General features: G+C 34.5%; 3 protein-coding genes across 3 annotated transcripts; 2 read left to right on the forward strand and 1 right to left on the reverse strand.

Moving 5' to 3' along the window:
- The first annotated feature begins 3,446 nt into the window (after nucleotides 1-3,446).
- Nucleotides 3,447-6,988, forward strand: LOC110812669 (SWIB complex BAF60b domain-containing protein). Its single transcript, XM_022039487.2, has 6 exons — nucleotides 3,447-4,209; nucleotides 5,340-5,451; nucleotides 5,543-5,714; nucleotides 5,797-5,984; nucleotides 6,350-6,496; nucleotides 6,645-6,988. Exons 1-5 carry the CDS (start codon nucleotides 3,614-3,616, stop codon nucleotides 6,470-6,472), a joined length of 1,191 nt encoding a protein of 396 aa, XP_021895179.2. The 5' UTR covers nucleotides 3,447-3,613; the 3' UTR covers nucleotides 6,473-6,496; nucleotides 6,645-6,988.
- Nucleotides 6,989-7,257: 269 nt separating this feature from the next.
- LOC110812670 (uncharacterized) lies at nucleotides 7,258-9,096 on the reverse strand. The gene is made up of 5 exons (XM_022039488.2): nucleotides 8,466-9,096; nucleotides 8,239-8,350; nucleotides 8,060-8,141; nucleotides 7,644-7,695; nucleotides 7,258-7,515 (listed from the first exon to the last, which is right to left on the reverse strand). The coding sequence occupies exons 1-5, from the start codon at nucleotides 9,018-9,020 to the stop codon at nucleotides 7,300-7,302; spliced, it is 1,017 nt and encodes a 338-aa protein (XP_021895180.2). The 5' UTR covers nucleotides 9,021-9,096; the 3' UTR covers nucleotides 7,258-7,299.
- An 88-nt stretch (nucleotides 9,097-9,184) lies between these two features.
- LOC110812674 (ER membrane protein complex subunit-like protein (Protein of unknown function DUF106, transmembrane)) lies at nucleotides 9,185-15,813 on the forward strand. Its single transcript, XM_022039495.2, has 8 exons — nucleotides 9,185-9,482; nucleotides 9,651-9,744; nucleotides 10,614-10,733; nucleotides 10,822-10,870; nucleotides 11,239-11,338; nucleotides 11,498-11,559; nucleotides 13,201-13,259; nucleotides 15,251-15,813. The coding sequence occupies exons 1-8, from the start codon at nucleotides 9,331-9,333 to the stop codon at nucleotides 15,353-15,355; spliced, it is 741 nt and encodes a 246-aa protein (XP_021895187.1). The 5' UTR covers nucleotides 9,185-9,330; the 3' UTR covers nucleotides 15,356-15,813.
- Nucleotides 15,814-18,253: the final 2,440 nt, after the last annotated feature.

Here is an 18,253-nt window from a genome sequence, read left to right on the forward strand (position 1 = left end):
AGAGTCTCACGATAACATGGTGGAGCGAGTACGGGATGGTAGGGTATTTGAGTTGGTAACATTGGGGGACGCTGATATAGGGAAATTGCACGCCTGTACGCAAAATCAATGGATGCTGACGCGGTGTCACGCAGGCGATCTGCGTGCCTGCGATCGAACGGCTCAGATCCATTTCCGCGCGCACGAACGACCTGGATGCGTTCCCTCCCCAAACGTGGCACAACTTTCTTAAATTATATTTTGACATCCAGTTTCTGATTTTTTTTTAAATATCTTTAAAACTCAAATTTTCACTATTTTTTTCAAAAATTGTTTTTAATTTCATCATCAATCAAATTTCCTTCATTTTTATACTAAATTAAAAATTAAAAATTAAAAATTTATATTTGTAAATTAATTTAAATTAAAAAAACAATTGGGTATTACAAAAAATATTAAAAATTAAATTTGCATAAAATTAAAACAATAAAATTGAAAATGGAATCTGAAATGTAATGTTATGATTTCATATTAATTTTTTACATTTTTATTTATTATATTAATAAAAATAAATATTTTCATAATTTTTTGTTGAGAGAAAGTCAATATATATTAATCAACCAGATAATATTACAGAAACATCTAAGGATAAACCGGCCAAGACATAGAAAGTAGAAATTGTTCGTGTAAATTGTGCTAAAATGTGAGCTGCAACGTTACAACTACGAATTCATTGAATAGTTTATATTTCGATTATGAATTTAGTAGCTTAATGTAGTCGGCAATGATGAACTCATAAACGAAATAAAAATATATAAATAAGTGAGAACATTATTATAAAATTTTAATATTTTTTATCTAACGAATATCTTTTTATTTCTTAAAAAGCAAAAATACTATATCAAATTTAAAACTTATTTCAATTCTGTATTTATAATTTTATCAATATAATAATTAATTAAAACATTAATTTTATTAATTAAATATTATAAATTAATCACAGTCAATATATAATACATATATATAAACTAAATATAACACATGTTAAATTTTGTTAATATAACACATTATTCAATACTAGTCGATCTCTCCATATGTTACAAAAATATGTACCGCAATTAAAATGTACGAATTTTTAATTATAAATTAATATAAATTATTATTGTAAAGTGCTTAATAAATAAAACAATATACTCCCTAATGTATACAATGTAAATGTGTACGATATTTAATTATGTTAATACGAATATATATATTTTTTTATAAATAAATGGTTAAATCAATTTTTTTTTCTTTAATATCTCAATTAATAAAAATTAATTATCATAAAAATAATTTCAATAAATATACTAAGATTTATTGTAATTTAGTCGGGATACGCAACGGTCCAAAACAGGTAACGGCCAACGGCCCGGTTTAACCCGACCGTTTTTAGAATCGGTTCGTCCTTGTCCACGCACACCTCACTCTAGCACTGCCGCCGAAAGCAGAGCAGAGGAGGAGGGGTCGACGAGGATGAGAAATCGACGTAGCCGCCGCGGTGAGGCCAAGGAAGCAAAAAAAGGAGAGGCCCGGTTATTAGATCGACGAATATGAGAGGCCGACATAGCCGCAATGTTCGACGGAAAGTGAGGAAGGCGTTCGACGGTGAGTGAGGGAATGAAGCAGAAGACGAAAAGGTTTGTATATATTTATGTATGTAATGTTATAATATGTATATATATATACGTGATACCATTATATATATATATGTGTGTGTTTGAGTGGTGGGCGTCTCAAAAAAAACAAAAGAGAGTGGTGGCCAGCTAATGGGATTTGAAATTCGAATATATGCGTATACATACACATGATACGATTATATATATGTGTGTGTGTGAGTGGTGGCTCCCAATAGCAATGGGGTTGGAATTATACATATAATATATATTAAGATTTAATTTGTAATATATATTTAATTTTTTAATACATATATTTTAATTTCTTTAATTTAATATGAATAATTTTTTAAAAAATATTTTTATCCTTAAAACTCTAAAATCGAGAATCGAATAATTCGATTTAATCACTATAATTATATTAATAAATTATATTTAATTATTTAATTTAAAAATATATATTTATCATTGAGAATATGTTTAACACTAATAAACATATACATATTTTATAAAATACGTGTTTATATAAATATTAAAATTTAAAAATATTATCATCGTTATAATTACTAACTTCATAATTAATTTTATCTGTTATGATGATTATATAATTATTACGAGATTATTAATAATATTTTTAAAATTTAATATTCATATAAACATATAAATATTTATGTGACGGACATCATATATATTATTAGTGATAAATATATAATTTAAATAAATTTTGAAACTTTATATTATATTTGAATTGAAAAATATTACATTAATTGATACTAACTTTGTTGAATAGTTAAGAGCTTTTTAAATGCAATTAAATGAACATTGCACAAGTTTGTTTAAAACATTATATTTTAAAAAAGTCCAATAGACACATCAAATTCGGATAGAGATATTACATCATTATATCTATAGGCGATAATTAATTTAATTATAATTATTATAATGATAAACATTGGAAGAGATACTATTTTGCTTTTAATTTGAATATGATATGATATCCGAAATGTAGATATTATGTGAGATATTTTAAGCTAAATTACAAATTTCTCCTCCCAAATTTATTTATATTACAATTTAATTTTTTTTTTTTACATTTACAACCATATACTTTAATTACTATATTATTTTTTTTAAATTAAAATTTTTTAATTTTGAAGTATTAAATTATTATAAAAATTTAATAAAAACTAAATTATAATAAAATCAAATATATTAAAATTATAGGATGATTCGCGATTCTCAGCCGTTAGATTCGTGGACTTTTTTTTTCAACAACAACGTCCTTGATTCAACAGTTTGTTTACCCACCCCCCCGCTAAAATTCTTATCCATCCCAACGGGACTAAAAAGACTAATTTGCCCCTCCACTTGTCTCCGAATCCAACCACTCACCGGAGCAAAGTGCCCAAGCGTGGTCGGGTAAAATAGTAAAATCATAAAACCACTTGTGTAATTTTATTTATTTAAAGTTTTTTTGGGAAATCGTTATTATTCTTCAGTTCATCCGTCTCTATCTTTATTTTTTAAAAAATTAAAAGAAGGGAAAACAGATGGACACCTGCGAGACTTTAGGAAATTACGCAATTACCCTCGCTTCTCTGCTGCACTCGTAAGGGTATTATTGTAATTTAGAAGTTAAAGGCGGGGATGAAAATGAAAAGAGGGGGATACTGTATGGAAATACGAAATTACCCCTACTCTAGAGGCGGTTACTTCAGGGGTATTACGGACTTTTAATACGATTTTAAATTAAATAAACAGAGGGGACATTTTCGTCATTTAATTGTTTATAAAGAGAGAGATAGAGAGAGAGGGAGAGAGAGAAAGAGACAGAGAGAGCAGGAAGTGAGAGAGAGAGAGAGAGAGAGAGAGAGAGAGGAGAGAGAGAGAGAGAAAGAAAGAGAGAAACGTTTTTTTTTTTTTTTGGGAAGGTGTCCGTTTTTTCGGTTAAGGGTATATGAAGGTTTGAGGCAACAACAATGGTGTCGGACCAGGAAATAGCGAAAGGAGTAGAGATCCTGCTCCGACAATCCGACCCGAACGCTGTCACGTCCTTAAACGGCGTCGTGCAGCAGTTGGAAGTCAAATTAGGGTTAGACCTTTCTCACAAGACGGATTTCATCCGAGACCAGATCAACCTCCTCCTCCGTGCTCACCCGACGAGCCACCCCCAGCCCCAGCCCCAGCCTCAGCCTCAGCCCCAGCCCCAGCCCCAGCCCCAGCCCCAGCAACAGCAACCACAGACCCAGACCCAGAACCAGACCCAGACCCAGACCCAAACCCAGTCCCAGCTCCATGTCTCGCCAAAGGACCATTTTGCCCTCCATCACCACCCCCAATTCCCTCCTCAGCCTCACCAATTCCCTCCCCATTTCACTCTCCACCAACCCTACCATCATCCGCAGGACCTCAACTTCCGGCAGCCGCAGACCCAGCCGGCGACGCATCCTCCTCCACAGCCCCAGGCTCAGCCGGTTCAGCAACAGCTCCCCCAGCAAGCTCCGGTAGCGAAGCAAGAGACCCTTTTTCCTCAAGGCGCCGTGGCCGCTGTTTCTCGTGAAGTGCCCAAAGAAAGGTTCTCTCTTTTTCGTTATCTGAAAGTTTATACGTTTTGGTTTTGCCCTTCTTTTTTGGTGCTGGAAATGGTTTGGGTCTTCCGAAGGAAAAAAGTGGTTATTTGCCTAGGGTTTTAGTTATGTTGATTTGGTGGGGTTAGGGTTTTTATTCTTCCTCATGTGTTCCAAGTTAGGGTTTCTGAAGGACTGTGTTTGCTACAATAAAATGGTACTGATGGTTTTTCTGGGGGAAATTACATGTGAAAGGAAGCTGTTTTACTTATCCAAAATGGTCCAGGTTAGGGCTTGCTTTGGAGAAGTATTATCATTTATGGATAACCTGCAGGTCTTAGTTATGAACAATTTCCATTTTTCCACATGTAAGAACGGTTGCTTTCCTCTAGTTTACTGCAGTCGGAAACATGAAACGTTTTTGAAAATAATTAGTTTTTACCTCATTTTTCTATCCATTTCTTGAGAAAGAACCTGTGCTTATAGATTATTCAAGCATTCCTTTTGGGGAAGTTTTTATCTTTTGCATTTCCTCACACTAGTGGGAATTACCCATTTGTAGAATAAAACTCAAACTTTCGTGCGCTTACTGGAAAACAGCTTAGACTATACAGTTATGAACAGTTTTTGGTGCTATATTCATTCAAAGGAAAGGAAGTAGAATAAAACTGAGGCTCCATATGGTTGTGGTACCAATCAAGCTTTTTGAGACATTTTGACTTGGGCACTTAGCCATGGTCAGACGTGAAAGGTTGAAGAAAAGAAGTTTTTTGCTTTTTCACTTTCACTTTTTTTCTGGGCACGTTTATATTTCTCTTTTTCTCCTGTACCGGTGAATGACCAGTCAACTATATTGTAAACTGATGGTACTCACGGTTGAAAATGTTATCTAGACTTGCAATTTTGCATTTTAATATTTCTTGGCAGTTTGAATTCTATTTTGGGTGAATTTCAGCCGAGGATTAATGTGCAGATTGGCATTTATTGTTGGTGACTTAATAGTCTGTCTAGCCCTATTCACTGGATGATTTTTTCCTTACTCTTATATCTGCTATCTACTCTTTTGGAACTGCCTGATATAAAGGCAATTTATGTTGTGGGGGTGAGATAACATGTTTATCCGAAACTTCTATTGCAGTGCTCCTGTTGGAACCAAAAGAAGAGGTGGCCCTGGGGGTCTAAACAAAGTTTGTGGAGTTTCACCTCAACTTCAGGCCATTGTTGGGGAGCCAGCCTTGCCAAGGACTGAGGTTAATTTTCACGAAGATTTTTGTGACATATTGTGTGTTTCTAAATGAATAATTTTGTCGCATTCTAAAAGCTTTGTTTTGCCTGGTTCAGATTGTGAAACAGCTGTGGGCATATATAAGGAAAAACAACCTTCAGGATCCGAGTAACAAGAGAAAGATTATCTGTGATGATGCCCTGCGAGTGGTATTTGAGACTGACTGCACTGACATGTTCAAGATGAATAAACTACTAGCAAAACATATCATCCCACTTGAACCATCAAGTATGCAATTTGGCGTTATCTGTGACACAGTTTTCTTCCTTTATGAAGAGTATTGAGATTTTTTTTCCATGAATATTTGCAGAGGAGTCAGCTCAAGCTAAACGGATGAAGGTGGCTGCTGAGCCCACAACTGAGACTAGAGAACCTGTTTCTTCTACTGTAGTGATATCTGAACCTCTCGCAAAGTTTTTGGGTACAGGGGAAAGAGAGATGGTTGACACAGAAGTTCTAAGACGTGTTTGGGAATATGTGAAAGTCAACCATTTGGAGGTGGGGACTTTGTGCACATGTTTAAGTGCCATATCCTATCATATGAATTTTCCCTTGATTTGTGGCTATAACTCAATTATTCTGTTACTTTTTCAAATATAAATGATTTCTCTAAAAATTGTTTTGGTGTGGATTTCTCCTGCATGATCTTTTCTTTTAAATAGAGTGAAGTCTTTTTGCATATTCCAGTGTCGGCTTCTGTGACTTCCTGTTGAAATTCTTTTTGTTTTCTAGCACAATTCATGGTAATGAGTATCAAAAGTTGCTTTCCGTTAATATCTTGGGTGGACTTGTACCCAAAAGTTCATATCTGGAAAGGAATTCATGGCATTTAAACTATTAGTGGTTTGCTTATATAATTTTAGGACCCAATGAATGCAATGGTGATTCTATGTGACGCAAAGCTCCGTGAGCTCCTCCAGTGTGAAAGCATTTCTGCAGTGGGGATAACGGAGATGCTGCGCCGTCACTTATTCAAGCGGTCATGATGCTTGATGGTCTGACTAGTCAGTGTAAGTTTTTTTAATTTTCTCCTACCATCTTCTTCAAGTTATTTTTTTGAAAGAACGTCATACACTTTGATGTCTGCATGCTCCCATGTGAAAATTTTAACCCTAACATCAGCCTAACCTCTATGAGCTTCTATCTTATTTCCTGTAGGTGCATGGAATTTGCCATCTTGTCATTCTGATGGTAGAACTGATAGGAAAGAAGCCTTTTTTAGAACCTTTTGTTTTTTCTTTCTTGCTTATTTTGTAGGCTTTTTTTCTTTTTTGTTAATTATGTGCATTGACATGGTAGATGATGATATGATGTTTACACCCCTGGGAATCTATGTCTAGAATGAACATGTAATATGGGTGAATGGCAAGGATGTTTGTATTTATGCCATCACTCCATTAGGCTTTCTGTTGGATCTTATTGTCGGTATCGCATCTGATGCTAACCTCAAAAGTTAGAACTCTGTTATGCAATGATACATATCATTTTACTTGGGGAACAAACTTGTATATCTTGTTAACTTCAAGCTGCTTTTCTTGTCATTTTATTGGCAATCTAGTATTGTATACTATTCACTTGATAGGTTAGAACGAAGTATGAATTTTCCCCCCCCTTAAATTTCCAAGCTGCCGTTGCAAGTTTTACAGAGATTCAAGTATTGAACATGGATGAGATCATGAAAGCCAATTGTGGTGTTGGAACTCTTGAGAATTTGATACTTGAAAGGTTCTTTTAGATATAAGTTTGACTTGTTCTTTGATGAATTTAAGGATAAATAATAATTTCTTTAATTAATTTAAGAAGAAAAAAGAACTTAGAAAATGGGTCTTCCATTATCTGGTTTGGAGAAGAAGAGAATGGCAGACAAGAAGAATAGAGTGAGGAATATCCATGAAGGTCTTCTTGTGAGAATGGCTACCATGAAAAGTAGGCTGAGCAACAATACGCATGCAGCTCTTTTCCTGCTATTCAGTATTGTTGCATAAGAGCTTAACTTGTCAATTATCTTCATGGCAGAAGCTATCAGCTCCTGTTGTAAAATTAAGTAGCTCATTATAAGAATATAACCCATGATTATAACTGTAAATTCTCATTTAAGCCAAGATATTACTGTTTCAATATATGTACACACATGCACATGTATGTATATGCACTTACCAATCTCAAGGGCTCAAGATGGAGGATTGGGTCAATGAACATCTCCACATTCCTGCATAATATGATATGTTTAGCCCAACAAATGATCAAATCTTTATCTTCCCTTTTTTCTTAGGCTTAAAATAGATACTTTTAATTCATTAGATAACATATGAAAATTAGTCTTTGGATATGAGAATCCATAGTTTAATTCGAACTTTTATAATTTTATTCTATATTTGGAATAATGCACCTTTGTATACGAGAATGTATAATTCAACTCGGGTTTATAATTTTATCTTATATTTAGAAGAATACATGATCTAATTCAAGCTTACAATTTCGTGTTTATGTAGGTTGTATTTAACATAATCATAAAGTTTTGCAAGTCAAAACTAAAAATCTCTCATTGGCACATCAAAATTTCAAACACTCACCTTATGATGACTTTTCCCTTGTAGATTTGGCAAACATGAAAACTGAAGCCAGAACCCAGAAGCACATGTGTCTTATTCCATTCTGTAAATTACATATATTTTGTCAAATTAATTGTGCAAACAAAAAATTAAACATGGTTTTTCCAAGGAAGAATAAGAAGAGACAATGTAAAAAAAACCTAGCTTCCAAGTAACCCCAACATTCATTCCATCATGCAACGTTGGTTTAACCACAAGCTCTACATTATCTCCCATGTATTTGACCAACCATTTGAAGAATTCTACCACTTGCTGCAAAAACCCAGTAACAAAAGCTCAAATTTAATCTATGTATCCAAACTAAATCTTCCCATCAACTATACTATCATCTCCCACAAATTGAAACCATACATATATATTTACTTACCTTTTTCCCCTGTAAAGGTTCCAAATAAGAGATGAAATTGCAGATGCATTGACATTCATCTCCAATGATATCAGAGAGCTCGCAAACATTTCGATTCTTAATCGCGATATAGAACTTCAGCACAGTCTCTAATGCTCCACGCTCTTCTTCTGGAGACCCAGATGAGCTCTTATTGTCATCACTTATTGCCATCAAAGCCGACCCATGTTCATGGTTTGGATTAGAAGAGGAGTAGCTTCTTTGAATTATCAAAGGCTTGATATTATTGCAAGGTGGTGTTGTTTGATTATGGTTTTTGAAAAGAGAATTGTAGTGATCTTGTTTGGTATTGAAGGGTTGAGAAAGGGGAAGAAAGCTAGTAGAGAGGGAAGAAGATGAAATCATATTTTTACATGGTTTTTTAAACTTGATTTTTTGTTTTCTTTCTAAATAGGAGTTCAAGGTTGTTACAAATACAAAGTAATACATATACATACATACATATATATATATATATATATATATAAGACTGGTGTAGAAGTTAAAGTATAAAGAATGTTGAAGCAATGTTTTCATTGATGAATTAGGAATAGCTATGCAAGTTAAGTATCTAGGAGTCGAACAAGCGATACAAGGAAACCCAATTGCCGCCGGCCCATATCAAGTAAGCGGTCATCTAAACGGTGACGTTTTAGTCGCCGAACAATTTACAATGACATAAAGATCCCTAGGCTTTGAGTCGAAAGACACATGCATCCCTCCATCTTCCCCTGAACAAATTTTTTTTTTTCCTTGTAAACGATCCCTCGATCGATCGAGGAGGAGTCGAACTTCAAATCACTCTGTTATCGTTGTTATCTTTTAAAGGTATCGGAACAGAGCAGCAATGGCGGAGGATCTGGTGCTAGACACGGCAATCAGGGACTGGGTACTGATTCCGTTGTCGGTGGTGATGGTACTCATCGGAGTCCTCCGGCACTTCGTCTCCAAGCTCATGCGTTCTTCTCAGCCCCCCGATGCGAAGATCGTCAAGGAAGGGTATGCCGTCACTTCTCATCCCTCTATATGCACATACTTGTTCCCGCATATGTGCCTTTGTGTGTGTGTGTGTGTAGGTATACGTGTTGTGCGCACGCATGAACATACTTCATATATTGTTTCCAGTGAAGTTATTTTTGTTTGTTCCTTTTTTTCCCAAAATTTCAGGCAGGTTGTAGTTAGGGCGAGGAATTTGAGGTCTGGTGCTAATTTAATTCCTCCGAAGTCGTTCCGCGCTCGCAGGTTGTACTTCAGCAACGAGGTATGCCTTTACTTTGTTCTTAATTTAATGGAGATATTGAAAGTTAGTTGCTTCGATTTTGAAGCCAGTTTGGTTTATTGACTGGTGCTGAATAATCTAAATGTATTAATCACATCAGTAGCTGATTTATCATGTAGTGAGCATTTTTTTTTTCCGGTGAACATAGTTAGATTTTCTGTGCTTTGCTTAGATTAGTTGGCTGGATTACTCGAGCTCAATTTACACTGGGGATATCTTTTTTCAAGAAAGGGTTAATTGCATTGTATTAGGATTCGGTAATAGGATTTTGACCTGTCTTGAAAGTGTGTTTGCTTTGAAATTATACTGTAAGTGGTAGAATTTGGGCCTCGTTTGATGGATAGGTTCTTTGACTCCCAGCTCTTTGTCACATTCCCTATCCGAGTCTGAAGTGTGATGGGGAATATCTCTGAGTATAAATTTGCTGTTCAATAACCTTGAAAGCACCATCTTTATCACTTTTAGGTGATAAACCAGTGATGTTTAAATGATATTAAAGTTTACCTAGCCTACTAACAGATTATGTATGTGAGTGTTGTGGTTGGTTGATTTTCTAAAGTTTTCTTCCTCTTGTGAGGATGCATAGTTAGATTGAAAAAAAAAAAGTTTGTAACAGCCAGCATGGTAGTAATTTAAAAGGAAATATGGCTGCATATTTATGGATCAATTCAAAAAGCACATAACTAGCACCTTTGGATGGTGCATTTACATTTTTTCTCCCTATTACTTATTTGTCTTTTTTCTTTTCTTTTGATGATTTTGATCAAGGAGCTTTTACTATAGTACTTGCATTATGCAATGCATGTTCACTAGTATGCTGATACTACCAAATATATTTTGTGTTATGGCAGGAAAATGGTTTGTTATTTGTTCCAAAGAACCAGGCTCAAAATGCCCAAGCACAAATGTTCTCTGATCCTAACATGGCTATGGATATGATGAAGAAAAACCTTTCAATGATTATACCTCAGGTGCAGTCAGTTTAATAGTTTTGGGCCGTAAGTGATTGCCAAATCAGTTAGCTGATTGTTTGCTTCGATCTTTTTCCTGTTTTTCCAGACTCTTACTTTTGCATGGGTCAACTTTTTCTTCTCTGGATTTGTTGCAGGTTTGTTTCTTTACTATCTGTCCAAGATTCCTCCGTTTTTTCTACCTATTGCTCTTGAGATACAAATTTTGAAATTTTATCCTATGTTGTTCTTAAAAGAAATTTTGCTCTAGGTTGTAATTTCACCTTTATTTTATCCTAGTCGATTTATTTTATTTGCATTACGTACTGCAGATTGCCATATGATTAATCAATCTTTTTCTTCCTTTTCGTGTACTAATGCCTTATGTTTCTGTATGCAGCAATGTACTTCTCCTGCCAGCTTTTCTTCTTATAAATTAATTGCTATAGGTTTTTGTTTATGGTTTTTGCTGATGTTATAACACCATAGTTATCTGAAATATGTTTCCTTTTCATGTTACTTCCAGCCAAAATACCATTTCCATTGACTCAAAGGTTCAGGTCAATGTTGCAGAATGGAATTGACTTGAGCACAGTTGATGTTAGCTATGTTAGCAGTCGCTCTTGGTACTTATCCAATCTGAGCATTGAGCTATTTATTTTCTGTTTTTCAAATAATTTTTCCTCTGAATCGTCCTTGAATCTCCTTTAGTTAGTTGACTGATTAATTTCATTTATTTGATTGATTTTTTATAGAAAGATTGACTTCTCTTTTGCGGGTTTTAGGTATTTCCTGAACTTGTTTGGATTACGGGGATTATTTAGTCTTATTTTGGGAGAAGAAAACGGTTAGTATTTTTGACTGATTGATTTTGCACAGTGATATTTACTGGATTTAGATTAGTATGATTTTTTCCTTTTTTCTTAATTTTTTTTATAAAAGAAAATGTTATGAGAAAGAGAGAGAAGAATTACAAGCTATGTTAGTATATGCAATCCTCCAATACAAAGAGGAAATTAAGTCAAACAATGAAAGCTAGATATATGAAAACAGAATAGCACCCCCAATCCCTTTATAATGTAAATAAAGAACATACCACCCCCAAGAAATGAGGGTCCATAACCCAAAGAGAAGCAAAAACACCACTTTTCCCAAAGAACATCATACAAATGACATATTTGCTTAAAAATTCTCGTGTTTCGTTCAAGTGAAAGGCATAGAATAAATGAATATTGTCTCTCTTCACAAACACCCTCTGTTCCTTACTCTGCTGAAATCATGTAGAGGTGGGAATATAAGCCTCTAGATCAAGGGAACAAACCCACTAGTGATGGTAGTGGGGCAGGTTTTGAGCAGGGATCCCTCTTCGACCCTTGTCTCACTGTCTCAATAACTCTCCTCTATCCTTACCCCACCTCAGTGATAGGTAGAAAAAGTTTCTCCATCCCATCCTCCAGGAGGAAATCTCCATCCTATCACCTGCCTCACCTAATTTGATCTATACTTTACTAATGAGATAATTGATTTGTAAAATAATTTTGAACAAATTTAATATAACATTTTGTAGTTGATAAAAATATCAAGAAATGTTAAACATGAAGCATAATACAACTTTTTTACATTAAAAATAGTACATAAAAATAATATAATGTTATTAATGTACTAAAAATCTAAAAAAAGTAAAAAAGTATTTAGTGAGGTTGGGCAGGCGGGTGTTTCCCCTATACCTAGCCTTTCACCTCCAAAATAAATCTTTAATCCTCATCTATATACATTTTTCCTGTTACCTACTTCATCCAGAGGGGCAGGTACTGTGTTATCCGGATCCATTTCCATCTCTAAAATCCAGAAAATGTGAATGAGGAAGATAGTTTTGCCGAAATCCTCTAAGCCATTCCACAGTTAGTCATACCTATTGTTCTTATCACCCATGCTTTCCTGCCGAGCCCAAATCACATATGCAGAAGAGGCTGCCATCACCCAATTAGGACCCAAGAAAGTCAAATAGCAGTGTGCCAAAGGTGGGAGGAGAAGGGGCAGTGCGAAAGATGGTGGTCAGGAGATTCTACATCCCTTTCACACAAATATCACCCGTTAACCCAAATGTATTATCTGTTTCTATCAATTAAATGAACAGAAATTATTTCATAAGAAACTGTCTATGGAAAAATCTAAAACTTAAAACCATAAAGCAGGAAGCATAATCTTGTTAGTCATCTTTCCTTTTCTGCACATGTTTACCTCACTTGTACAACAGCCCACTAAATGGTGATACTCAAGATGGAGAATCCTTATTCCTTTCATGTGGTGGATGACACATAACATCTAATTTTGGGCTATCCATTGGTGGACGGTTCCAACTAAGAATACATTAACAACTTCTTTCTTACCTCAAATTTGAACCAGCACAAGAATGATTTAGAGCTTTACTTTCTCTGGGTTTTAGAAAATGCTCTTCATATGTTTTGACATGATATTCTTACCGCAGCTACTGATGATACACAACGTATGATGCAAATGAGTGGGTTTGGCTTCGATCCTTCAAAGGTACTAATCTAAGAGGTGCTTTATTATAAGTGGCTTAACCAAGTATTTTTCATTTGTGAAAAGTGATCCTGGTGTGTGTGTATTTTTGTTGAATCCCTAATGAAAAATTTCGTGGATGCGGAGCATACGAATATCAAATTGGTGTTTATAAAGGAAGCAAATTAAGTGTCATATTTACTGTATGAAAGAGGCATACAAAATTAACTTTTGTACCATTCTCACATGTATACATAAACATTTATCTTCATATTATCCACTCTCTCATATATAGGATCATTTCCTTATTTTGAAAGTACTTCTGGTTACTACATTTTACAGAATATTGATAGTCTGTACGCATTCCCATCTTCAGGTTTCTGTTGCCTGTTTCATTTGTGTGTATATGTAATATGTGGATATTCTTTCTTTTTTTCTTTTTAATCGATAGGAATCTAAATGTGCGTTATTTAAAAAAAAGCAATCTAAATGTGCTTTGTCAAGGAGCAAGTAACATGCACTCATAAGATAAAACACTCTGGCAACTCCTGCATTATCTTATGTAATAAGAGAATCTTACGCTGGTTGAAAACTGAATGTTGGTTTATTAACAGCATCAGTATCTTTCAGTCCACTTGTTCCTGACATTAGATTTGTTCTTAGGATATTGATAACGCAGTTCTTTTTTGGGAACCTTCTTCCTTGTGTTGAACAAATCCAAAAGCCTATAATGGTTTGCCTCTATTATCTTTTAGGTCAGCTGTTCGAAAGAGCAGCATGCTTTATGTTGTCACTTGGTTCCATGTGTTAAATTTAATGCTATTATGTAACCCAATGAGCTTGTTTTTTTAACATGCTCTCGCCTCCATTACTAAGCAATTTGTATGGAGGTGTTTTAGGATGGGTGCTCTATTGATTTTGCTTCATAATTTTCCTTTGTTATGAAGGAAGTTGTGAGCTTGCACTTTAAGAAAATGCTGGTAAAGTGACGAGGGGGATGCTAACATGTTGGAGCTTAGGTAAAACTCTCTGGGTAGAATTTTGCAAGCACTCTTCTGAGGAGAACTGTATAATTAGATCAGTTAGGAGGAATTGGTTTTCATTTGGCTGTGTCATGCAGGAATCAAGGATACCCATTGGTTCTTAGGTCCTGTGTTCAGGGAAATGCCAAGGTATTGAGTTGTGACTAACTGGCTGGATACACTAACCATCAGTGGCTGGTTCTAATGTATTGTTTCAGTTCTTATAATCCTACAGATTGGTATTTGACCTTGTCAGTTTTAATATTTCTCAAAATGTTTATCCTCCAAAAAGACAAAAAACTGCACTGCTCTCTACTACAGACTATAGTAAACTACTCAATCTTTCTTATTATATGTCCCCAGTTGGCTGCTGCTGCTACCACTGCTTCGCTCTTTTCCATCTCTGTGTGTGTATGTGTGTATGCGTGCATGTGTTGTTATTCTTCTGATGTGGTAGCCATAATATTGTGTCTTGATGAACCAAATTTCAAGATCGTGAATGTGGGGCTGACATGTTAGCAAATTCTGAACAGGTGGGTAACCTGTCTGTAATTGTAGAATCTATCTTGATTTGAGGTTTGAGACTCTCCTAAGATTGGTATCATTCATACAACCTCGTTGTGTTGTTTCCCTTGTTCCCCGCTAAATGGGACAGAGCTTTGTATGCCATCATTATTATCTTCCCTCCAACAGAGTCAATAACCATCAAGGATAGTATATGATTCATAAGAACTTTTATGTGAATTGGGAAAACTTTTCATACATTAATACTGATAAAAAAATACAACAATGTTGGATGTTTTTGTTATTGCTGTTGTGGTTTTCTTTTTGGTGTTTTTCTGTCATTTAATATGATGTAAATCATCTAAACTAACTGAAAAGAAAAAAATTAAAGGCTAGAAGCTTGCTAAACTTGTGGAATTGGGTTGTATGTGAGTTTGCTATTTTGCTTCAATTCTGACTGCTAATTATTTGGTTCCGCATGCTTAATAGAACTTGGGTGCTGAGAAGGACAGTCTCGACATAGTTCAGCATGAGTGGGCCCTGCCAAAGTTTGAGCAACGTGCTGAAGCAGTGTTAAGAAAACTTGTCAGCTGAACAGGAGAGCTGTTGAATCTGGTACTCGTGCATCCATCCATCTTTGGTGGAACCTTAGAATTTCAAGGTGGTAAAAAACTGAATCAAAGTGGCTAGAAAAATCTCGAGTGTAGTTTTCTTTTTCCAGTAACTCGTAGCGTATCGCACTTGTTGAGGAGTCTTTTTGACACTGCCGTGTCCAAATAACTTTCAGGAAATTGCTCCTCTTTTATTGTTGTAGGTTTCTAACTTTTGAAATTTCAGGATGAAACCAAATCATCTAAAAACTTGTTGATGTGATTCAGAATTATGATATTACTAGCGATGTGGAAATGATTATTCTGGTTGGTCACAAAGCAGAAATAGAGAAAGCTCGTTGGGGGCACAAAACAAAGAGGGGACCAGGCTGTATGTAACTTGCATGATTCTCTATTGACCTTCTGTTTATCAGAGCATCGTATAAATATATTCTTGTTCTAGATTCATGGTACTCCTTAGTTCCTGCAGCTATTTAAAATCACTCGAATAGTTAGAGAATTATTAAGACTGAAAAGTATTGTTGGAATTTTAGGCATTATTACATTCAACCCGGACCCTCCATAGTGATAGAAACTCCATACATGCCTTTCAAGCTTTTTATAAATATATTTGCTACCATAGGACCCATTTAATTAGCAGCCCTTTAGGTCTGGACCAGCTTAGTTTGGTAAATTTGGAAAGATGAAACCGAAAGAAGGGATCTGTCGCCCCATCATTTGTTTGCTACATACTTTGCCATATTATATTTGCTTCTGGGCCAGCCTCAGACCAGCTTCTTTCTGATTTAGTCCAGTTTTTCCATTATTGCCTTCTGGGAATTTGGTGCAAATTTTTTTCATGTTACAAAATACCATGATTCAATCTTCTTCTCTTGATAACTATAAATTAGTTATAATTTAATTTATTTATTCAAACTATAATATACTTATTTAATCAAAATTCAACCTTTAGTGGAGCCTAGGTAAACTTTACCTGCTATGATTTTGCAGTTTCCCTCTCTTGAAAAATCAAGTAATCAATTGAAAGAGTGATTACAGATTGGGATGACTCGTCTCAATTCATAATTGTGTATTATTAAGACCTCTGGATCAGATTACTTGTAACTTCTAAACATTGAAATTTCAAACCTCCCAATGATTCAAGGCAAAAATCATGGCCTTCCACCTTATTAAAATCTTTCTTTTTTAATTAAGACTACATGGCAAGAACATAATAATAATAATAATAATCATCTAATTTTATGTTTAGTCCCTCTCTAATTATGTGAACTGAAAAGAGTTTAGTTGTTAAGAAAATGTTTAGCTGGGTCTGTACAGTCTTATTATTATTATTAGTGAACTATATTCTTATTCTAATAAATCAAATATTGTGTATATATATATATATATATTTATATGTTGTGTGTGCCAAATTAAAGGAAGGACAAATATATTTGTACATGTAACTTTGGGTAAAACGATAAATTGAATCCTAATTCCAAAGAAGAATCTAATGAACATTTAAATAAAAAAAAAAAAAAAAGAAATGTTAGTAGGTGGGCCAGACCCGGTGAAAGTAGACAGTAAAGTGGGTCCATCTCTTCTCATCAATGCCTGTATGATTCTGGTGGTGGGACCCTGTGAGAAAGATCAATGGCTAATAACCAAACAGAAAAGTTGTGAGACTAGGTTGTCCCATATTCAGCATTACACGTTCATTGTTATTGCCTTCAAATCCTAAACGGGCCCCACTTGATGGGCGCATCATCTTCGCCGTCCAACTTTCCATCATGCCTTTTCTCTTTTTTCCTTTCTTTTTTTTTTTTTTTAAATTTTTTATTTTTAAATAAAATTTATGGAACAGAAATGGGCATCACAATTAGCAAATTTTATTAAAGAATTATATAATTTTTTAATTTAAATTAAATAATTCATTAATTTGTATCTGACTTTTAAGTTAATCATTAATTTTTTTAATGCAATAAATATATATTACGTCGTGCTAATTATATATATTGGTAAATGTTTTTTTTTTTAATTTTTATTGTAAAATTTAAAATATTAATATTATTTGCAAATATAAATATGTAATCCTTTTATAGAAAAAAAAAAAAAAAAAGCCATATTTTTACCTCTCAAAATTATTATGTTTAGATGTGTAAAATGAGAATTGGGAAGAGTGAAGTGAAGGGTGACGTGTACTATTAGGAGAGTGCTTTGGTGCATTATGGGACAAAGGGTGGTGGGGTCCATTGGTTTTGACATGCGGACATGATCAGATCAAGATCGATGACAACATCATGCGTGGCATATCATGCGGCTCTAATCGGGTCCCACTACACCGCTGTCCTACGTGGAAAACATCCTCCCCTGGGCCCCACTTTAAGGCTTTATTTCTTTGCTCTTTATTTATTCATACTTTTTCAAAAAATAAAATAAATTTGGAGAAAAATATAATTTAATAATTAATATATTTTACTTGATTTAGTTGATATAATATTAAATTTATTAGTAAAATTATAATGAAAAAATAAATAAAAATATTTTATAGTAATTAAATTTTTTTTAATTAAAGTAATCACATAAAATAAATACTCGAATGTAAAAAAAATAAAATAAAATAAAATAGTAAAAGATGCGAACAAGTGGGGGTGTTTTTGATCAGAGGAATGACAGTTTGCCACGTCAGTGTCATTTGATCAGCTTAAAAAAAATTTAATTTGGTAATTTGAAGTGGGGCCCGAATTAAGAGGCTTGTTTGGACGGTAATGATCGCAGCAGGTGGGTGACATGGCCCACCCGAGCACCGGCCTAGATCTTGTTGTTGCCTTTTGTTTGGTTCGCGTCCACGTCGACGCGCACACACAAATACGGAAATACACACATAATTAATAATTAACTC

Source organism: Carica papaya, chromosome 7, assembly GCF_054855325.1.
Source record: "Carica papaya isolate Zhongbai chromosome 7, ASM5485532v1, whole genome shotgun sequence".
Classification (NCBI taxonomy): Eukaryota; Viridiplantae; Streptophyta; class Magnoliopsida; order Brassicales; family Caricaceae; genus Carica; species Carica papaya.